Raw genomic sequence first — 22465 nt, 5'->3', positions numbered from 1 at the left:
ACCCGGAACCCTAAACCCTCGCATTATCTAAGCTAATTTCCAATAATAAACTAAAGGTTTTAAGAAGAAAAATAGAGTCTTGTTCGACTTGAACTTTTAAAACATTGGTAAACTGTAGATAGAAAAAAAATAAGATTAGAGGTGGAAAGGAATATGTATAGGTTTAATTCGTAGAAACAAAAAACTCGAAACCCAAAAACCCGGAACCCTAAACCCTCGCATTATCTAAGCTAATTTCCAATAATAAACTAAAGGTTTTAAGAAGAAAAATAGAGTCTTGTTCGACTTGAACTTTTAAAACATTGGTAAACTGTAGATAGAAAAAAAATAAGATTAGAGGTGGAAAGGAATATGTATAGGTTTAATTCGTAGAAACAAAAAACTCGAAACCCAAAAACCCGAAACCCTAAACCCTCGCATTATCTAAGCTAATTTCCAATAATAAACTAAAGGTTTTAAGAAGAAAAATAGAGTCTTGTTCGACTTGAACTTTTAAAACATTGGTAAACTGTAGATAGAAAAAAAATAAGATTAGAGGTGGAAAGGAATATGTATAGGCTTAATTCGTAGAAACAAAAAACTCGAAACCCAAAAACCCGAAACCCTAAACCCTCGCATTATCTAAGCTAATTTCCAATAATAAACTAAAGGTTTTAAGAAGAAAAATAGAGTCTTGTTCGACTTGAACTTTTAAAACATTGGTAAACTGTAGATAGAAAAAAAATAAGATTAGAGGTGGAAAGGAATATGTATAGGCTTAATTCGTAGAGACAAAAAATCAAAAACCAAATGGTTACCAAATAGGCCTAGATATTTTATTTGTCAAAATTTGACTTGGTTTTTCAAATCATTTTTAGAATGTTTGGTCAACCAACTGGAAAAGTATACATAGAGGCAGTGTTTAAAAACTTAAGAAGACCAAAAGTAAAATACTTACAATTCCGAACATAAGGTGGTGAGATCAAATGATATATGCTTTTTAGGAAAAAGATAATAAACAATCAACCACTGAAGATCACTATGTATATACCTCTAAAAAACCCTAGAACCCCTAAAAACCCCAAACCCTTAACTCGAATTAAACTCCGAGCCCCATCCCTGAGCCCACTGCACATACATATTGGAGTCAGACGAAGAGGCTTCCTACCTCAATGGGTAGGCACTCTTCGTAGTGAATTTCCTAAAGGCGAGTTGTTCAAAATCTTCGCATCCAAAATGGTGGTTCTGATCATCAGAATCATGCTAATTGTTAATTCAATTGAACATGCTGTATAAATGTAAATCTAAGTTAATTTTAAATTAAAGCTAGAAAAATTAACTAAGTTATATTTATAAAAACACAAATAAAAAATTTAACTGAACAAATGGTCGTGATTAAATAAAAAACTAGGAGACATCTTATCATGAGATGAAACACATGTATGCACAGAAAAGGGAGGACGTGTTTAAAAGATATTTTATTTGTATTAAATGTTTATTCAGTCGTGAAAATTTGAAACTATTTTATAGTCATAGATTCAAGTAGGTTTTCAGTTGACTTTGAGTTGAGAGTTTGTAATGGACTTGAGTGGTTAATGCTATTTGAGTGGTTAATGTATTAAACATCTAAATTTTAAAACCTAAAACCTATCTAAATTAAGTGTTTATCTTGAGTCTGTGTAAAATCTAAGTCTACGTTTATATTCATCCAGAATAGGAACAAAAAACATTCAAAAGTAACGTATTATGTATACAATAACAGTGTGTATATTTATATTTGTTTCATTTAAAATACAAAATTATCATATAGTAAAAATAGTAAAAATAACAATGATAATAATTGGGTCTGATCGAGTGCTAAATTCTATGAGATCTGACTTGAAATGTATATATTTAAATTTTTCAACTAACTCAATCAGATTGGTGCTATGAGTTTTTTGAACACCCTCCGTGTAATAGAAAAGAAAGAAGAGGCATTACATTACAAATACCTAATAACGTGGTTTTTGTAAAAATCACAGTTTGTCCCTCAAAAAATACGAAATTCCTAAAAAACCTCTTTCCCCAAAATAAATTGGCCCCTCCTGTCATCGTCCGTCTTCCTTTCTCCTCTTTTCCTTCTCCTCTTTCCTTTCTCTCGTGGCCTTCGCTCTCTTCTTACTCGGTGTATTGTGCTCCCAGCCCTCCAAATCTGCCACTGCCTGATTCCAATCTTTCTTCTCTGCGCCGCGCCCCATCGCACATCTCCTCAGTTCCTGGGTCTTCTTCGACCCTCCTCGGAGCTAGGGTTTCTGGACATTCCCAGAGGTTCAGACACACCGATTTGGAGCATTGACGCACGCTTTTATCCTTTTATGGAAGCCACGGCCGCAGCGCGTGGTGCTTCTCTCACCATGCATTCTCCCCAGCTCTCCCGCCAAGAATGGCGAGCCGTTGCTGACAATCACTCCGCCCGAGATACCGCCGATGAGGTAGGGCTTCCTCGCATTAAGGGTTTCTTTCTCGCATTGCTTTTTTTTTTTCACAAATCAGGAAACATGGACAGCAACGTACGTATAGCAGCTGCTGACTTTTCTTTTTCTATTACTTGCTTTGGGTAGTTGGGCTTATATTTCACATGACGAATTATACAACGAGAGGAACGCACCTCTTGTTTATCTTAATACCTTATCTGTCTACTCGTTTTGTTAATTATTTTTACTCACAATATATAATATTCTTTTTTGTTGTATCCCATATCATCATTGTTTTTGTTTCGTGTTTTAAGTTTGCCTTATTGTCTGGTCTGGAAGTAGTACACTAGTTGTGCGTCTGCTCTTGCTTCCTCTTTGGTAAATGAGAGTACAGCGTATAGTTATTGTGATCAACGACGACATAAAGTGGCCCAAAGAGAGTACTCTACTCCGTTTGATTTCAATGGGTATCTTCATGTTGATAGAATTGTGTTCTTTTAGTAGAGTGGTAGAAAGCAGATGGTCTTCTTTCAGATTCAATTGAACATCGCCCCGACCATACTGAAGTTAGCTCATATCCTGTCCCAGTTTCTAAACTTCCGTTCAATTATGTTGTGGAGCATCACGTGGGAATTGTAACCTTTATGAGTTTGGTTGAAGTTGAAGCTTATTTGATGTGCAGGAAATGGAAAGAGCAAAGTTGACACAATCGGATGAAAGGACTATATATGAGGTAAGAAGGTTCTGGTATTGGAATTATCTTTATAGAACCTCATGAATCATTGTAGTGAAGATGATTTGCTCTATGTCAAGGTGCAGCAGGGAAGGGAACCCCTTGATGTTGACTTCTGTTCAATTTCAATTGATGGGAATCCAGATAATGATATTTTGCAGCGGCGGCTCAATGATGTCACCAGACAAAGGGAGGATCTTCAACAGATGGAGATTGAACTTAGAGCACAAGTTATTGCAAGATCAGAAATATTAGAAATGCAAAAGAGTTTTGATGGTCAAATGAAAGAACACAATAATGCTGCCATCAAGATGCAGGTTTTTACTTTTTGTAACTGGACAACTCGTCGATGAAGCTTTTATTATAATAGATCTTTAGCTGGTTTTATTTTATTTTATTTTTAAATCTTCTTATTTATGGTTCTGAAATTCAGAAATTCATTAGAAGTTATTGTTTTGGCCAATGAGCTTTGTGACATTATATATCTACTCGTCCCACTAAAGATTTGTGCATGACACAAGATTGTGTTTAATTGATTACTGATATCGTGATTAGATGCGGACTACTTGATACTTAAATGAGACATTTTGTGGCTGTACAGGAACAACTATGTGAAAGAGACCAGGCTATTCGCGAATTGGAAAGGAAAATAGAAGATAAAGATAGGGAATTGCAATCAATTAAATTAGACAACGAAGCGGTCTGATGTTTTTTCCTCATGCTTGAATTGCTTGCACAAGGATGTTTTGAAACGATTTGTTTTTTTTTGTTTACCAACTCTTTTATTCTTTAATTTCTTCACAGGCTTGGGCCAAGGATGATCTTCTGCGGGAACAAGATAAAGAAATAGCAACTTACAGGTTACATTTTTTGTAGAATTCCTTCAATTTTTCCTTTCTTTTGCAATTGATTTTACTTTTTGCTTACGCTAACAGCCTAACACATCTTTAGTATTTTAATTTTATTGCCGTACATTATATACAATCTTCATTTTTGTTGGCTCTGCTATAAATGGTGTTTCTTCTATTAGGGATTTGTATTATACAACACTGCCATAATAAGTCATAGAGTTATGAAAATTAGAAACATATCCTTTGTAGGAGAGAACGTGATCATTCTGAAGCTGAAAGAGCTCAGCAAATAAAACAATTGCATGAACTTCAAGAGCACATTCATGAGAAAGAGCGGCAGCTTCTTGAGTTACAGGAGCAGGTTTGTTGCTTTCCCAAGTGTCTTTTTATTTTATTAATTTATTTTTTGTTGAATTGTTCTTCCTGATTAAGTTGAAAATAAATTTCTTTATACCATTTTTCTGCCTTTTTACTATCCTCTTTAAACATTGTTGCACGGTATTGTTTGATGAAGAAACTTTTAGAGTTTTTTCAATTCATTTCTTTGAGAATGATGTAGATTAAGAAAACACATCAGAATGTAGGATTAAGTTGGGTGTTCTGGTTTATGAACTTATATTATGCTCCCAAGGAGTATTGATACTGCAGAAACTTGAAAACATCTGAGTTGTTGAACAGGATTGAATTTGTTTAATTCAATACTAAAATGTTTTCGAAGAAACTAACAAAAGTGAGTACATGTGCTAGAGAGGTCATAAGAAATAAGTAAAAAAGGACTCCATGTGCTGGAGAGAAAACTTGTAATAATGCCGGTAGCCAGGTACAATAAATAATGGTTCTTAATGCTATGGAGTAGTTTCTGCCTCTCATCTCTGGGCAAGCTAGAAATTTGCTGCTTTTAAATGGTGCACTTTATTTCTTGAATCCTGTAAACATTGGTGCTTTACAAGGATGGGGTTCAGTGGGTTCAAGCTTAAACTTGGCATGGACAATTTGAATATTTTTATTGGGAGGATGTTGAATTTAAAATTTCTTCTTTTGGCCTATAGATTTATTGATGCAACTCAAGTGAGAGAATTTTATTAATATTTAAGAGTTCCGAATACAAGAAGACGAGTACTTTGTTTATAGCAAACTAAGCCTAATCCTAGTTAAGAAAAGAAACTAATCTTTAATCCTAATTAATAAGAAAACTAACCCTTAATCCTAATAAATAAAAGAAACTAATCCTAATCCCAATCCTAATAGATTGAGGATTTTACCATTATATCATATTCCTACTACGTCTCCCTTGTTTCCTTTCTATCTCTTCATTTTCACATTTCTTAATCAAGTCCAAAAACCAGACCTCTTTTCCTTTTCTTGTCTGGCGTGCACAACTCGAAGAGAAGGAGATTAGGTAGACTCCAGTCCGGCAAGCACGATTCCACCTTCTCCCATCTAGAAATTTGAATAGAAGGAGAACATGGTACTTCCGTGAAAACCCATCTTCTCCCATGCGTTGTAACTCGAAAATGGTGCTTTTTTAGAAAAGTGAACTGGAATGTTCTAATTTAGCACGATTCATACGATTCGGAAACTTGAATCGTTTGATATATGAGATTTGCTATTCAAAAATACGTGATGAATCGTTTTGCCTCAGTTTCGATATCGTGAATCGTATGTTTTTTAACTGTGACATAGATTTCTTTTGTCAGAGGCTTGGATTGAAAGGTATGGTTATCTCAGACATATTAAAGGGCCTAGAGTTACATGGATCATTGGCCTATTATCCTGAACTCAAGACCACTTAAATGGAGCTCATGCTCCTTTAGTTTTGAGAATATGTGGTTGGATCATTTGAATTTTAAGGCTAATATTTCAAATTGGTGGAGCATGACAGTCCAAGGGAAGTTGGAGGTTACCGTCTGATGGGAAAGCTGAGGATGCTTAAAGGAAACCTTAAAGTGTGGAATAGAGAAGTTTTTGAAGATATCCGTACAAAGAAGAAGGAGATTTTAGGCAAAATTGAGGAAATTGACAGTCTCAAGTTGGGTGGTCTTGTAGACAGAAGTCTGAGTGTGAGGGATGACTTGAAAAGGGATTTTGAAGAGTTGATTAGAAAGGAAAATGTCAATTGGAGTCGAAAGGCTTAAGTTAAATGGGCCAAGGAAGGGGACTGCAATATTAGTTTCTTCCACAGAGTGGTTAGTAGTAGAAAGAATAATAATCATATTGGATCTCTGTTACTTGACAGCAGGGTGAGAACGAGTGAAGTGACAATAGAGTGATTGAGGAGGGAATTCTTTTGATTTTCTCAAAGCTTTAGGCACGGTTTTATATAGTTGGAGTCCTTTCTTGTAACGGGAGTCTTTTCCCTTATTTGTGGGCTTTTTTCTTTTTTTTTTGTGTGTGTGCGCGCGCCTGTGTGTTCTTTCATTTTTTCCCTCAATGAAAGTGATTGTTTTCATAGAAAAGAGAATTTTATTTGTTGCAATCAATTTCCCCCTGGTATTGGTTGTGTATGGTTATATTACAAAACAACTACATAACTTCATAAATATCTTATAGTTTGCTAATATTCAGCATAGGATTGCTCAAGAAACCATTTTGTACAAAGATGAACAATTGAGGGAAGCCCATGCTTGGATTGCTCGTGTCCAGGAAATGGACGCTTTGCAATCAACTACTAACCATTCCTTACAGGCCGAATTACGTGAACGTACAGAGCAGTATAACCAGCTATGGCTTGGTTGCCAGCGCCAGGTTGGTTCTCTTTTTCTGTGTGATTACTTATTATAGCTCACATAATTACCACTATGATTATATTCAATTTTCAATTTCTTTCATTGGATCATCAAAATCATTTTATTTTGTCATCAAATCTATGAGTTCTGCTGTATTTTCAGATTTCCCCTTTCTGAACTCGTTATTAATGACCTCTACAATGACAGATTTCATTTTTTACAATATTTTAATTCTCATTCAGGATCCACTCTAGCACACCAAGGCTATTTGTTTAATTATGCCTAGAGCAGTATTTCTTCTTTTTAAATATATTATGGTTAATATTCTAGTTGTGTCGCTCTTATTTTCTTTTTAAATATTAGTTTGCTGAGATGGAGAGGCTTCACGTGCATGCCTTGCAACAACTCCAACTTGAGTTGGCTGATGCAAGGGAAAGAAGTGGGACTTACAATGACGAGTCAAATATATCTCAGGCAAATTCTAAAGATGTACCACAATATGGACAAACTCCTGGTAACCAATTAGGTGGAGCAGCTTCAACTGGAAATAATGGGGCACTGCCAAATGGGAATCCAGAAAATGTTCCATCTTTTAATTTGACTGGCAATTCATCTATCCAGGTGGAATTTTGCGTCCTTCCCTTGTCCAACTATTGATATTAAAAGTCAGTTCATGGATCAATAATAAACGAAGAACAAATAATTTTGACCAACAATCACCGTCTCGTTGCAGTTATGATACACACACCTGAAAAAACATTGATGACTTCTCTAATAATATGGCTGATCTTTCTTTGTTGTTAGACCGATCATGTATCTGGAGTTCCAATGGCTCCATCATCTCTTCCTGGGATGCCACCCTACCTCCCACCTGGGCAGATGGCAGCTTTGCATCCTTTTTTGATGCATCAACCAGGAGTTCCTCATTCTGTACCATCCCAAGTTCCCCAATCTCACATGGGGCATTTTTCATCATTACCAACTTTATCATCCATCCAACCATGGCAGACTGATCAGGTAAGTGGCAATTGACACATATATTTTCCTTTGCATATGGTAGGAAGCAAATTAAATGTTATGCATCTTCTCAAGATTGTTTCAGAAGGTTCCACCGTATCTGTTCAGAATGAACTTCAGTCAACTCAAAATGTTCAAAGCATGATGACATCAAATGCTAATTACCCATACGAAATGGCTGATAATGGGCAAGCTCTGGAACCTGATTATCTGGATGTTCATACCAGCAAAAGAAGAGAACCTGATTCAGGGCTTTCCTTATCTACTGGAGAAACACAGGTTTTCTATATATTTTAAACTTCAAATGATTAATTAATTACTGGTTTTCTTAGTTTTTGAAATCTTAAAAATATGTACATCCTTTTTAGCTTGAATCGGTGGATAGAGGATACCAAGTACCCCCACAACCTGATACAAGCTTGCAACATGTTACCTCTCAATTTCATGATGCTTTAAGGATTGGTTCCACTTCTATTCAGCACAAGAATGAAAAGGTGAACCCTTCGTTCCTTCTTTCCTTCATTACTTGGTGATTGCTTATTTCGTTCAAGATTTATTTAACTTAAGCTATTCTTCGTTTGGCCCAGGATCAAAATGATTTGGGTGCAGGTGATCAAGTCCTTGAGGAGCAAGGGTTAAGTGGGGGAAAATTAAGTCCTGCTGTCAGTACGTTAACCTTTGATTCTTCCTCCGTTCACAATGTAAGTGTCAGTGAAATGGCTATCAACAATGCTTCCGGATCTGGGGTGGTTGTACCTGAAGTTTTTGTTTCTTCTGCGCTGAAAATCCCAATGATGGTGGGAAAGACATCAGAAACTGCCCTCCTTGATGAAAGAGCATTATTGGCTTGCATTGTTCGCACTATTCCAGCTGGTGGTAGAATTCAAATAAGTTCAACAGTGAGTTTTATTTTGGACACTTTTATCAAAGTGGATTGTACTTCGAGAAAATAATGTTTTGCTGGGCGTTTTCTTACTGCTATTTGATCTTTCAAATGCAGCTGCCAAATAGGCTGTGCAAGATGCTTGCACCTTTACATTGGCGTGATTATGAGAAGAAGTATGGTAAGCTCGAAGACTTCGTAGCTGGTCATCCAGAAGTGAGATTCTCCAGAACTTTGATGCATATTAAATGGTTTTTTATTTATAGCAGTGTGTATGGCTGCAAAAGGGGCAATATCTTAAACAAAAATTAATTAAATTTAATTTGTGCTCAGTTATTTGTGATTGAGGACGATTATATTCAGCTTCGTGAAGGAGCACAGAAAACAATAGCAGCTACTGCAGCTTTTGCTAAGGTTGCCGCCGCAGCTGCGGCTTCATCTCATTATTCGTCACATTTGCCTTCTGTTGCTATGACCCCAATGGCTCATACTAATCGGTCAAAGAGGATTTCATCTGCTGATTCAAAAAACATGAAAGCCGAGAAGACTTCTGTTTTTACTCCAAATATGACTAAGGATTCTCCTCAGGGCACACAAATGAAGAATCAACCTAAAAATGGTTTTCATTCGGCTGCTGGTGGAGGCCTATTGAATGTGAAACTTTTCACAAGATCAAAGGATGGTCGTGAACTGAATGTCTCAGAAGCCAAGCCTTGTGAATCATCCGTGTTTTTAGGGCTTGAAAATGGGGCCGCTCTTGATAGAACATCAAGTAGGAGCAGTCAAAGCTTACCGTCGACTGATGGGAGGTCTAGTGCCAATTTTTCTGGGAAACATCAGGGGAGGTATCATTCTAAACCATCTAGCATGTGGATTCACTGTCAATGTTCTTTTGCTCAATGCCTCTTGATCGTGAATGATTGAAACATAAGTTTAATGAGCTTAATTTGTATGTGCGGTGACAGGATGGCTGCTGCTTCGTTGCCTTCAAGAAGATAGTAAGTACTCTTGTTTGATCGGAATTTGAGTGGGGTTCCCTAAGGTCTAAGCTTTCTTTTGTATGCAATCTGCATTTATACCTGTTTTTGTTCATGTTGAGATGCAAATTGATAAGGGGCAAGCGATTTGAATTATTATTATTATCTTTCTGGTAGTGATTTTCTCAAGTTGGTTGAGAAGCTCAGCTGTTTGAATCAAGAAGTGGTTAGTGTCTATAAGAATGCACATTGTTGCGTGTTTTGATAAGACTGTTCTGAATGAACATCCACTAACGCATCCTCTCTTGGGCAATAGTAACTATTCATGCCTTAGCGGTATTTTCTTAGTTGATATTCATGGAGTATTTTCTGTGGATTTTCCAGAGATTATATGAAAAGTGCTAATCTTATGGCTCAGTGGGGGCCCAGGAGGAAGGGATTGGACAATACTGAGACGTTGAACCAGAAAATTGTCCAGATTTGATTGATCAGTTATCTGTAATTTCTCCAATCGGACTTGCCAGCTGATTTTTTTTCTCCTTTTAGTTTGTGTTGTATTTTTTTTTTTTTTTTGGGGGGGGGGGGGAGGCCGGGGGAGGGGGCGGGGGAGTTATTTTTAGGGCATGCTTTTAATGATAGACTCATCAGATGTCTCATTCTGATTTTTTATTCAAACGAATGATGATCATAACTGTGAATCTGATGGTTCATACTCGATCTCTGCTGGCTTTCATTTTTAAGGCGTGCTCTATAAACCGGCATTCATCAGATTCCTACGGGTTCATTTCACTTTGTTTTGTCCATTGAATTTGCTCTTAACTAGTGTTTAATGTTTTCGATATAGGGGTGAGCATGATAGATCGAAAAATCGAGCCGATCAACCAAACTAAATCGGTTTGGCGGGAAACGAGAGGGGAAGATTTTAAATTGAGAATTTTTATAAAGTATTTATAAGTGTTAAATTGACTAGATCCAACTGATCGATCGTTACTCCTTGATGTCGAGATCAGTTTGAATAAATCGATTATGGTCGGTTCGGTGGTGGTTTTGTCAAAGAAATCAACCTCGACCTCTACTTCGATGTCACTTTTCCTCGAGGATTAGGTTGGCCTTTATATTATTGGCATGAGAACTTGAAAGTTGTGTGTTTGCCTAAAAATTTAGAAGTATGTGTGGCTACTCTCCATCTATCTTGTTAGTCCCGTTTGAGGAATCTTGATTCACGAATAAATAAATGAATATTGAGAAGTCTTAAGAGGCACAATAGAGAGTAGGCTCATTTGATAACCTCAAAGCGTCATTTTCAATCGGAGATATTGTTGTGAATATAGATATTAGTATCTAAAATTTGAATGTATGTGCTTGGATGTATAGAATAATTGATGGTTGGAGTTCAATTTAATAATCCGTAAAAAAATTAAAAAAAAAAGTAAAGAAATACTTAATTATATGTTAGAGATCAATTAAATTTATTACTATGTTAATTAGTTATTTAGTTAACAAAATAAAAAAAAATAAAATAATACCTTTTAAAAAATGAGAAGTTTCTAACAGGCAGATATTTTGGATCAGCCAAAGTTTTTTGGTTGGTTAAATTAACGGCCTAAATAACCTAAATAGGATTTCAAACCAACCCAACCCTCTTAATATTCGGATAGGGTGGATTAGGTTGTCGGGTTATTTATTTATTTTTTATGTATATTATTTATTAACTTAAAATACTTAAATTTGTCTCGAAACTCAAATGTTAAATATTTAAATCCAACCTATCTATTACAAACTTAAGAAAATCTTCATAATAATAGGTCTGAATTATAATATTTATAAGTGTTAATATATATTTTAGTAATATTATAAATTCGAATTGGGTTCGATTAAATCGAATTTTTAAAAATGTAACCTGAACCTAATCCGAAAAAAAACACAAGAAATTCAACCCATGCACCCCTTACAATCTATGTTGGGTAGTAATTGTTTGAGTTATTTGAACACCTCTAATTTTCATCATTTAGGATGTTCAAATATAAAAAAGAGGATTATTATTGAGGTTGCCATCGTGAGTATTTTCGATTGGACTTCAAGCCTTGAGGTACAGTTCTAGATGGTAGCTTCACTAAATCGTTGGGAATTTTGGTTTCAGCTTGCATTTTCACCTCGAAATCTAACTAAATCAAATTCACGGTGGATCAAAGGAAAAAGATAAAATGAAATTTATATTTAAAAAGTCGATCAATTTAAAAAAGAAAAAGGTTAAACGTACATAAAATTAAAAATAATCTGACAATTCAGATTATTTAACCCATATTATATGGGTTGGGTTAGTTTAAAATATAGGTTGGATTTGGTTAAAATTTTTTATTTTTTTTGGGAGTTGGGTCTCTGGTTGGAGTTGAAAAATTCGAGTCAATCCAACCCAAATTAATAATAGTTATATTATATTATAGATATTTTGTATTTATTATTATAGGTATTTTATTATTTATTTAGTATTTATGGATAATGTTTGGAATGTTGATTTTTGAAACTTGAATTTATAAATGTTTGAATTTTTTGACGTGAGTATTTATAAATATTTTATTATTTATGGATAATATTTAGAATGGTGAAATTTATAGATGTTTGAATTTTTTGATGTGAGTATTTATAACGTATAGTAAATAATATAACTCAACCAACTCGAAAATATGAATTGGGTTGAAAATGTCCTCGATCGAGCCCATTTACACTACTAAATAATTGACCCAAAAATTAAGAATTTTAAAATTATTAGACAATTATTTAATTTTCTGCTTTTTGGTGAGTCGAATTTGAATAAATATTTTGCAGAAACATAGCTGTATTTTACCCTAAATGTTCAATTAAACAAAAAGATGTTTTTCTTTTGGTAAATATGATTTGTGAATAGAATTTTTGTTCATTTTGCGAAGCAAAACGGAAGGGCGTGGGGTGGAAGAGATGGGTTACGTACTGAGAGTGAGAATGGCTTCCTTCTTCGCCGGAGCAGCGGTTGCATCCTCTCTGGGGCTTTACCTTCTTCAGAGAGATTACAAGATTGCTTACGACTCCATTTCGCATAAGGTATTCTCATTTCTTCGTTGCCCCCTCGCTTCTTCTCCATCTCAGTTTGATTTATTTTCGCCTCAATTACTATTCCAAATTGAACTTGTTTGTTTGTGAAGTTATTGAATTCTCCGGCAGACGTGGAGATTCAAATTTGTATTCGACGCTGGTTTTAAAACTCATCTCTGTGCGAAAACTTGGGGGACGAGAAATAGAATTAGGGATTTCATTATCGGTGCATAAATGCCCGGTTCTTAATGTCATATTGTCGCATGTTTCTGCTTTGTGGATAGTTACAGTCATGGTCACTATGCCTTATATTAATGGAAACTGGTCACTGCTGCAGTTTCCGTCGATGTTCTTCGGAGAGCTTCTCTTGAATATCAACATTCAACAACACTCACGATACAATCCGAAGATAGAACATTAGGAGTTCCTTGTCCCTAAATTTGCTTTCTTCGCGAAAAAACACCAATGAAACTTAAGTTCCTCTTTTGAGATTTTGTTCTTGGCTTTCCATTTCTAGATTTCCTCTTTGACTTACCTAATTGGCACATTCTTAATCATTATAAATTTTATGGTAAGAAAAAAAGACCTCTTTTGGTCCTTGAATTCTAATGAAAGTAACAATCAAGAATTTGAAATTTAAGTATGTAACAATTTAATCCCTCCTTATATGTATTTTAAACAACCAATAGAGGGGTTTGCCTTGCCGGGGTGCAGATTATTTTTATTTAGGTTATATTAGTTTGTGTTTAAGGTATTGGTTATAAATAGGCACACCCCACTATGATAGTCGCTGCTCAAAATGTGGGGTGAACTATAATAACCCACTTCGCCAACTTCTAGTTGGTGCCCCAAACAGCCCCATAGTGTTTTTAAATGAATGTTACTATCCTTCTTGTTTATTTTTTTGATAATTACCCTTGCAAATACAAGTCCTAGCCCTAGATGAACTATACTTTAGCTTTTCTTTGGACTCTTTTGGTTGGGAAAGAACAACTATCAATCCAAGTCATTAAGTAATTAATATTTCTATCAAGTTTGGCATCCTTTAATCTTTTGTTGCACTTTGAACTTTGAGATGTTTTATATGCTATTTAATTTTGGTCTTTTTTTATATATTAATACTTCCGAAGTTTTAAATACTCATGATGTAAGAAGACTAAGGGTTAATTATGTAATTAGTTAATATTCTAAGTTAATTACCTTTTTACCCCTACTTATAATAAAACTCTATAAATAGGAATCTTCTCCTCTTGTACGAAACATATTATTCGTTCTAATAAAAGATTACAATCTTGGTTCTTGGAGGATTATTCCTTGAAGTTACTCAGGCTACATCAATTTGGTATCAAAGCAACCGTCTAAGCCAACATTGACTACCGCCGGTGGAAGACCGGGAAACTCTTGTTGATGTCAATCACAAGAGGGAGCTTTGAGTGTTGTGCTAGTTGCCAAACAGCCCACATCTAATTAGGGGGAACCCTTGAAATTCCAAGAAAGAAAGAAGACACCAAAGATTTATTAAGATTTTTCAAGAATGGACTTCTATTGATCAAAGATGTCCAAGAAAAAAACCAACAGTTGGTATAGACAAGAAAATCAAGTTTACTTCCATAAACAATGTTGGAATTCCGATTCAAGTGATTTGGAAGAAGAATTTCAACATTCTAATCTTGGCCATGCTCGGTTTTCTCAAAGAACCTATTATTATCTACATTGAAAAGTTGATTCTAGTGATTTTAGTGACTAATGATGTTTCTAAGGCAGTTTGGTACGGAATAAGAAGGCGACAATATCAAAAAATAGCCCAACGATCCAATCAAACCCATTTTTCAAGAAATCAATGTAAAGATTGTCAAGAATGGGTTTTTACCATCCAAGAAGAGCGTTCAAGACTCAAAATTACTCTTTTGCTTATGAAACATGATCAGGAAAGATTGATTCAAGAAAATCAATGGATGAGTCTTATACCCGCTATGAGATTGAAACATATTCAAGAATCCAACAGAATGACTGATTTGATCACGTAGCATTGGAGGAAATAAAGAAAGCAACAAAAGAAATTCAACATTCAGTGGGGAAATGACTCAACATATAGATTAGCTACCAATTCATTTCCAAGAGTTCAAGATTGGGTTGGTTTCATATACGAAAGAAAGAACAAAGGAATCACAGTTGGAAAATTTTCAAATAGAAATTTTTGAAGATAAAATTGAAGAAGAACAAGAATTTGAAAATGTTGATTTGGAAATAGTCACAAGTGAAGAAAAATCCAACAAAGAAGATGAAAAAGAAGTATCGAACACATAACAAAAATTGAACAAGAACAACAACACATTAGTTGCAGTGGCAATAAATCATCTAACTGTCGAAGAACTTGAAGCAAACGATAAAGAAAAATGTGGTTCTTGAAGAATTCTCTTCGGAAGCTAATTCTTTTGAAATTGATCCTTTGAATACTGTTTTGAGTGAGCTTGAAGGAAACATATTTTTGGGGTTTACGGCCGATGGAGAGGTTCATCTTTTAGTGGCCATATTTGGTTTTTTGTCTCAAATTTATCCCTTTGATCATAGTATTTTTGTTCAAAATATAGGAGGTTGGTTTGGTCATACTCTGTTGAACAAGTTTATTTCATTCATTTTTAGCTTCATAACTTTCTTCTTTTCAAAACTCGAGACAAGTTTTCATTTTGGATGGGTAGAATGATGCAAGAAGACTAACGGTTAATTGGGTAACTAGTTAATATTCTAGGTTAATTACCTTTTTACCCTACTTGTAATAGAACTCTATAAATAGGAATCTTCTCCTCTTGTATGAAACACATTATTCAGTCTAATAAGAGATTCACAATCTAGGTTCTTGGAGGAGTTCTTCTTGAGGTTACTTAGGCTACATCTACTCGTCTTTTGAAGTTGGCTTATCGACATTTAGGATCCTTAATTTGGAAACAATTATTCTTTTCCTAGTCAATAGCACATTTAATAGTTTGAAGTTCTAAAAAACTTCATTGGTAGGGCAAGAAATTTTGTTCGGACCCTTGGATTAGAATATGAAGTTGGAAAGGTGAGTGGTTCTTTGTTAAAATTTAACATCTAAGCGTTTAGGCAACATGATGAAACATTATTCTAACACTTAAATCACTAATTGACCTAAACGCTTAGGCTTGTGGGTGAAGGCAAATATAATATCTAATACTCCCCAGCAATTGTGGGCTTGAAATATATGAAAGATCCAACAAGTAGAAATAAATATTTTGGGAGGAAATAACGCAGGGGTTTGAACACATGACTTGAGGAACCAACATGCTTTGATACCATCTTAGATCAGCTAGGAAGCACAAACTCCAACACACGACACACCAATTTTAAAAAAAAGTAGGACACGGCACGTTGGGGACACGTTATTTTTTATTAAAAAAAGTAAATATATGCCGTGCATATAAACATATTTTGAAATATTCCGTTTGAAAACATCAAAATAACAAGTCAAACACCATAGAATTTATGAATTTATGCATGAAGGTTTGGACGTGAATGTTGGGGTGTGACAGTTTGGACGTGGAGGTTTTGGCATGAAGTTTTGGGCTTGGAGAAATGAGGGATGTCGTGGCTGTGGCCTGGGCTTTTAAAATAATAAGCCTAAAATGTGGAGTTGATGGTCTGTCTTTGGGTGGGGCATTTAGGCTTTTAAAATGTTAATTTTAGTAAATTTTTTCTTCCCAAATCTGCAGGTTCCATGTCCTAGAAGTATCCCAGCCGCGTCTGGGCGTGTCCAGAACTACAAAATAATAATAAAATAATTGATATGCCAGCTGGCATGTCGGACGTGTGTCGGACACCGACATTTGGCCATCTTAGAAGTATCAGTTTTTCTTAATAAATCACTAGTCTACCCAAAAGCTTAAGTTGATGGGTGTAGGTAAATTTAATATTATATCTAACACTTACGTACAAAACCTTTTAGGTCGGATGTTAGACCTTTATACAAGGACATTGTGGAGGCATTTTTGAGAGGGCATTATGGACTTTTGGTTAGTAGGTTTTGGAACTTAAAACAATGTCCAATATATTTCTGAACTCTTAGGCTGTGTCTAATGTATACTTGAATTTCAATTTTATGTGTAATAGGGTCCTTGAACTAGTGAATATTTTTTACGTCTATTGGCCAGTGAAACCAAAAATTAGAAGGTCAATATCTTAATGAACTTGAAATTCAAAATTAAAAGCTTAGGAGATCTTATAGAGGGTAAAGTTTCTTGATAGGCTTCCTTTGAGCGAGGCACGGATGAGTGAGTCTCTTTGAAGGTCAAGTATGTGGATCTGATTAGGAAAGAGGCAATAATGACCTGGATCTTTTAAGTCCCATTGGGGATTAACCCGAGAAATGTGAAGGATTAGCCCATTCAACTGTTTCTACGACAATGTTTTGCACCACTAGCAACAAGTCCAATGTTTGTAATCGGACTTGAAAGATCCAGGCTTTGTGGATTGAGGCCACCTGTTCCCAATTGCAACCATATAGTATTTAGCTTGAATAAATTTTTACCAAGCATTACTTTCATTATGGAAACATCAAATCCATTTGGCCAATAAAGCCAAAATTTGATGTTAAAAATTTCCAATGCTATGACCACCCATCAATTAAGGAAGCTGATTAGTCTCCCAATTCCCATTATGCATACCTCTATCTCTCGAGAACCTTCCCATAAGAAATCACTGATAATCTTGTGACTGCCATTATCTTTAATATATAATAAGTCGGCATGCTAGCAAATGTGGCATGGATAAGTACATGTCTACCACCTTTCAAAATGAAAGCATACTTTTAATTATTTTCTGAATAAGGAAATAAAACTTTTCATTATTGGAATGAAAAGAATCTAAAGCATACTTCCAATATGAAGTTTGTTTTGCATCTTTCCATTGACAAGTTGCCAAAAAGAGACTGATTTAGAATTACCTCCCAAGAGAAGCCCAAGGTAGGTAGATGGCTCACGTCCCTTTTTGCAACCAAAGGTGTCACGTTTCATCTATCTCAGAATCATCAATGTGAATCCTTAAAAGCTCAGTCTTAGAAAGTTATCTTTTAAGTTTCCTCATAAAAGGAAAAAAAGAGAGAGGTTACTCTTTAAACCAGAAGCCCTCTAAAAAATTTTGACAACTTCAAAAAGGTGTTACAATGCAGTCTGATGACTAGTTGAAAATGCCATTAACCCCTTGACCTTTAAGAGTAAACTAACCTCCTCTCTTTTCCTTGTAATTTTACCAACAATTTGGTGCTAAATTGAACCCTTCTTTCTGATTGAAGCTCCTTGCCATTTAAATACTAAACCTGTTACTTGCAATATGATCGTGTACCCCAAATCCTCATCTGCCACTAGAAAGGATCTTCTCTTGCTAAATCTCTCCGACCTAGTTTCTCATCTTTATTCCTAACCACTTTAGCATACTTACAGGGATTTTGAAAAAGGATAGGAAGTGGATAGAAGAGATAACAAATCTAGCATCTATCTTTGGATTCCAGGCTTCTTGGGAGATCTCTCTGAGCAACATACCTAAATAAAGAAGTAGCCACTCACCTTCAGAACAGCCAACCTAAAAACCATAATCTTGCAGCTTGCACCTCTTTGTCAACCCACGACCCAGGTATGGAAGATTAAAGAAGACCCTCCATCTCATAAAAAGATCGTTTAAGCTGTAACGTGAGAAGGCAAAAAAACATTGGCACTGGCTTAGAGGTGGTTAGAATTGATCTAGTTATTAGCAACTGCCAACTGTTACTTTGAGACCCATGTGGTCATTTTTTTTATTTAAGAGTTCACTGAGGACATTCACATTTACAAGTTCAAGAGTCCTTGGCATGGAGTCTGCAAGGGAATAAGAAAAAGAAAAGGAGTCCCTTTCATCATCAGATTGGAACTGCCGTTAATTTTTTGAAATGCAAGTTTCAGTGAAGTTTTTAAGTCAAATTTCAGCTCTATGAAGGGCAACTAATTCTATGTTATAGCTGAATCAAACTATTCACTAGAGAATGACTGCTTTTTTCCATTGAGAATCGCGCATACAATGAATTCATCTCTGCATTTTACATGCTTAATGGCGATGAGCCTTAAGAGCCTTGTATTTATTGAGTACAAGATAAACATTGGTTAGATTTTATTATTCTGCATTGCTGAATTATTAGCCTTGGAAAACTTAGCATCAAGTCTGGAAGTGGAAGGAAGTTTTTTTCCAAAGGGCATCTATAAGTATTAAGTACATTGGCAATTTGCATACAATATACATAACCCAGAACACCTGCTTGTAATTAGAATACATCATTACCATCTTTTGTCTTCATTTCTTCTGATTTTCAGTCCGAAACTGATTGTTGAATGTTGACAGTGTTGAAAATTAAAAATATATAAGATCTTTGTCCCATGTTTCTATCGCCCTTCTTGGTTGTTTGCTGAGGGAGGGAATGGAGGATAGTTCATGATAACTCTTTCTTCCTAATGGTTATTCAGATGGGAGGGCTGCATGATTCTATGGGAAGTAGAATTTCGGCACTGGAAAAGCTGAATCAGAATGATGGTTCCCAACATGTTCAAGCAGCAGAGTAGACCCTGGGAAACCAAGCCAAGACAGTCGGAAGGGCCTTGCTGGAAGTATAAAGAACTTACGAAGAAAAATAACTGCAGAAAAATTGGTCTGCTTTGTATGCGCATCAAGATGTTTAGCTTTTACTTGGAATTTTTTGTTTATTTAGTCTATGACGTTATTTTCAGTTTACGAAGCTATCTAGTTGTAATGATGTTACCATGCTCATAGAAATTCGCTAAAGTTGATGTGGCCGAACCCTGGGGTCTTTCCCTCCGCTTGGGGAACACAATCCTTCATACTTTTCTCATTTCATTTTGTCAAGGTTGGACTGTATTGTAAGACTTGTTAATGAGTTCGATGAGTTTTCCGAATGAAAATTGTGGGAAGTTTAATAATTTTTCAAGTTTCGGTTTTTGTATTTGCTTAGGCATTCTACTTAAAAACTTTCTGTTGCTAAATATCCACAAGGTACATTCAATTTTCATTTTTAGCTGCCAAAAGTTTTAGTAACTCTCAATTTTAGTACTTTGGTTTTCGTTTTCTTAGTTTGATTCTTAAATTTTAGGAAAAATAGCAAAGACCACTCTTGAGCTTGAGGGGTTGTGATAAATCACTGATAAAATTTGAGTTCGAACAATTAATTCGTAGGACGAAGTTCTTAAATATTGTGATATATACACCCTTCTTTTGAAGTATAAAAACTGTTACCAATAAGTTCGTGAACTAGAGAACTGTTGCAATTAACCTTGTATTTCAACTTTTAATATTTACCAAGTAATAATAACAACAATTTAAGATGTTTTTGTTTGTGAACGGTAGTAGATTAGAATCATATTTAATTCCAACAAATTCGGATCGTATAGATGCTTAAAAGGAGAGCAATAATTGAGTGTGTACATCCCAATTAATCAAACAAAACCAAAATTTAAAAAACAATCGACGATAGAAAAATCTTGGTGTCCTTGCTCGTGTCCCACCCAATCCTTGATAAATTGGTTTGAATCAAGCTTCTTTTTTCTGTCATTTCCATAGACCTTTCAAGAATCACTTAGAAGTTCTGCCGGTGATAGTCTGGAGTATAACAAGTGACAAGTGTAGGATCCAGAATGAACTTCCAAAACTCTCGAGACCCATCTCCATTCTTCTTCACTTCTCATTTCTCTATAAATGTCTTCTTCATCTTCTCCATAACACCATACCAAAGAACCAAAAGCTAATTACAAATCTGAGTCTCTGACAATAGCCATGGCTTCAACTCTTTCCTATTCTCCTTCACCTCTGTTGTCCTTCAAACCCAGACCCCTCAAGAAAATCCCTCTGCCACGAGTCACGGTCCTGCCTTTGAGGGTGAGGGCTGAGGCTGGAGCCAGCGGCGACAACAGCAAAGATACATCTTTGGAGGTTCATGTCAATCCAAGTGGCCAGGGCCAGGGAACGTCCGTGGAGAGACGGCCGGGGCCCAAGCGGCTAGCCCTGGACATTTCACCTTATGGTAAGTTCTTTTAATCTTAATATCGAGGAACAGTTCTGAACATAACGATTAAAGTATTAATAGATTTAGTACAATGTCAAAAAAAAAAAAATTGCGAGTTCAGCAAACTTCAGATACAACACTAGATCGCTAACAGGAGTCATAGGTTTGTTTTGCTATATTTACCCTTTTCTTAAAAATGTTGCTAGCCTCATAAGTCATTCCCATTTATGAGAATGTTAGGTGAAGTGAGATTCAATTACCGTTTTGCAGGAATTCTAGACCCTCTGTCTCCAATGAGGACGATGAGGCAAATGCTGGAGACAGTGGACAGGTTATTCGATGACGCAGTAATGATGTCGCCAGGATTGAGATGGAACAGGGGTGGGGTCCGAGCTCCTTGGGACATTGAAGAGCACGAAAACGAAATCAGGATGCGTTTTGACATGCCTGGCCTCTCCAAGGAATATGTCAAGGTTTCTGTTGAAGACAACTTTTTGATTATAAAAGGCGGCCATGAGGCTGAGACCTCCAACACCAGCAGCAATGATGACGGCTGGTCCGCAAGGAATGCCTCTGCCTACCACACCCGCCTCCAACTTCCTGATGGCGTTGACAAAGACAGCATCAAGGCTCAGCTCACCAATGGCGTTCTTTACATTACACTTCCCAAAATCAAAGTCCAACGCAAGGTCATGGATATAGAGATCCAGTAACTAACTGTTTGAAATTCAAAATCCCACCGCTAGTTTTTGGTTTTGTTTGTGGTATTCCTACTTTTAGCTCTCTTCGATCTGATGTGTATATATACATATATTATTCAATAATAGAAAATTATGTCTCTCTTAACTGCTCTGACTGTTGCTGAATTTGTTCTACAAATCCAACATCACAAGGACGTTTAGTGGAAAGAAAAGTTGACTTTTACAATTATACACATTCATTGGATGTTTCAGTTACTCTAAGCTTCATTTCCTTCGGGAATGGCTGCCAGTGCTGGTTTCCAAGTTGAAGAAGATTCAAGATTACTATACAACGTGGTGTGCTGAAGCTGATGCATAATTAGGTCTTTCATTGCCACTTTTTTGGCCAGTAACTGTTGCAGTTCTTTCTTTGTTAAAACGATTCTGACTCTCCTTGTGCTGCTGCTTTTGTGTAAATCTTGGATGAAGGTATGAGGTGGAGGAGGGGCCGCGGCTTGGGGAGAAGGAAGCATGTAATAAACTTGACCCATCTTCAACTCAAAGTCGGGAGACAGATGGTGATGGTCAGAGACATCCTGTGAGGATCCAATCACGAAGCCAGTGAAATTGACCAACACATCTTTAACTAGAGTTGGCGTGGTGAACTGCAACACCTTCCCGTCTGACTTAACAATCTTCAAAGCTTCCCCATGATTCTGCTTGTGCGCTGCATCAACTTTAAGACAACAAGGGAATTTGATTGTGTAGGAAACACAGCAGGAGTTCCCCATTTTGATTCCTTCAAGACTCAAATCAAGGGAGAGGCAGTTTTAGGCAAATGTTTTATACATCGGGGAGGAGCCGTATGGAAAATTTCATTCTCATCCTCATGCTTATGCATGAACCCATGAAGAAGAAGATGAAAGAGGCAAATTTAGTGCCTACTTTTGGAAAACCAAAGTGGCCGGTGCTATATACATACAGACAGGAGAGCTAGAAATGGTCAACAAGCGTGCAGAAAGGAAAAGGTATGGTGGGGGCGGC

At 36.0% G+C, this 22465-nt stretch overlaps 4 protein-coding genes across 10 annotated transcripts; 3 read left to right on the top strand and 1 right to left on the bottom strand.

Annotated features, from left to right (window-relative positions):
* The first annotated feature begins 2019 nt into the window (after positions 1-2019).
* Positions 2020-10408, top strand: LOC103483009 (uncharacterized). 6 transcript variants are annotated; one of them, XM_051090011.1, is made up of 17 exons: positions 2020-2450; positions 3115-3165; positions 3246-3482; positions 3767-3865; positions 3970-4025; positions 4266-4377; positions 6582-6761; positions 7106-7363; positions 7547-7759; positions 7835-8038; positions 8128-8253; positions 8347-8658; positions 8760-8858; positions 8976-9487; positions 9608-9640; positions 9797-9845; positions 10004-10408. In XM_051090011.1, exons 1-17 carry the CDS (start codon positions 2334-2336, stop codon positions 10022-10024), a joined length of 2679 nt encoding a protein of 892 aa, XP_050945968.1. In that variant the 5' UTR covers positions 2020-2333; the 3' UTR covers positions 10025-10408. The 6 variants fall into 6 exon arrangements, with proteins under 6 accessions (XP_050945968.1, XP_050945967.1, XP_016898804.1 ...); XM_051090010.1 differs by having other exon boundaries at positions 3255-3482; positions 9797-10408; XM_017043315.2 differs by having other exon boundaries at positions 3252-3482; positions 9797-10408.
* Positions 10409-12507: 2099 nt separating this feature from the next.
* On the top strand, positions 12508-19670 carry LOC103483008 (uncharacterized). The gene is made up of 2 exons (XM_008439445.3): positions 12508-12697; positions 19192-19670. The coding sequence occupies exons 1-2, from the start codon at positions 12575-12577 to the stop codon at positions 19285-19287; spliced, it is 219 nt and encodes a 72-aa protein (XP_008437667.1). The 5' UTR covers positions 12508-12574; the 3' UTR covers positions 19288-19670.
* Positions 19671-20169: 499 nt separating this feature from the next.
* On the top strand, positions 20170-21587 carry LOC103483006 (small heat shock protein, chloroplastic). Of its 2 annotated transcripts, none has more exons than XM_008439442.3 (2): positions 20170-20759; positions 21012-21587. In XM_008439442.3, exons 1-2 carry the CDS (start codon positions 20513-20515, stop codon positions 21452-21454), a joined length of 690 nt encoding a protein of 229 aa, XP_008437664.1. In that variant the 5' UTR covers positions 20170-20512; the 3' UTR covers positions 21455-21587. The 2 variants fall into 2 exon arrangements, with proteins under 2 accessions (XP_008437664.1, XP_050945966.1); XM_051090009.1 differs by having other exon boundaries at positions 20447-20759; positions 21021-21587.
* A 112-nt stretch (positions 21588-21699) lies between these two features.
* LOC103483007 (uncharacterized) lies at positions 21700-22212 on the bottom strand. Its single transcript, XM_008439444.3, has one exon. It carries the CDS (start codon positions 22210-22212, stop codon positions 21700-21702), a length of 513 nt encoding a protein of 170 aa, XP_008437666.1.
* Between the last annotated feature and the right edge of the window lie 253 nt (positions 22213-22465).

The sequence above is a fragment of the Cucumis melo genome, chromosome 9 (assembly GCF_025177605.1).
Source record: "Cucumis melo cultivar AY chromosome 9, USDA_Cmelo_AY_1.0, whole genome shotgun sequence".
NCBI classification, from domain to species: Eukaryota; Viridiplantae; Streptophyta; class Magnoliopsida; order Cucurbitales; family Cucurbitaceae; genus Cucumis; species Cucumis melo.
Note: the sequence above shows the minus strand (reverse complement) of the source record. Positions and strands in the feature narration are given on the sequence as shown.

What these genes read in the sequence shown, in the direction of transcription:
- LOC103483008 (XM_008439445.3), top strand. Translation starts at nt 12,575, where the DNA reads ATGGGTTACGTACTGAGAGTGAGAATGGCTTCCTTCTTCGCCGGAGCA. An exon ending in ACGACTCCATTTCGCATAAG is followed by an intron (nt 12,698 to 19,191) that starts GTATTCTCATTT and finishes ATGGTTATTCAG; the next exon opens with ATGGGAGGGCTGCATGATTC.
- LOC103483006 (XM_008439442.3), top strand. Translation starts at nt 20,513, where the DNA reads ATGGCTTCAACTCTTTCCTATTCTCCTTCACCTCTGTTGTCCTTCAAA. An exon ending in CCTGGACATTTCACCTTATG is followed by an intron (nt 20,760 to 21,011) that starts GTAAGTTCTTTT and finishes ACCGTTTTGCAG; the next exon opens with GAATTCTAGACCCTCTGTCT.
- LOC103483009 (XM_017043314.2), top strand. Translation starts at nt 2,334, where the DNA reads ATGGAAGCCACGGCCGCAGCGCGTGGTGCTTCTCTCACCATGCATTCT. An exon ending in TATCTACTGGAGAAACACAG is followed by an intron (nt 8,039 to 8,127) that starts GTTTTCTATATA and finishes CATCCTTTTTAG; the next exon opens with CTTGAATCGGTGGATAGAGG. An exon ending in TTCAGCACAAGAATGAAAAG is followed by an intron (nt 8,254 to 8,346) that starts GTGAACCCTTCG and finishes CGTTTGGCCCAG; the next exon opens with GATCAAAATGATTTGGGTGC.
- LOC103483007 (XM_008439444.3), bottom strand. Translation starts at nt 22,212, where the DNA reads ATGGGGAACTCCTGCTGTGTTTCCTACACAATCAAATTCCCTTGTTGT.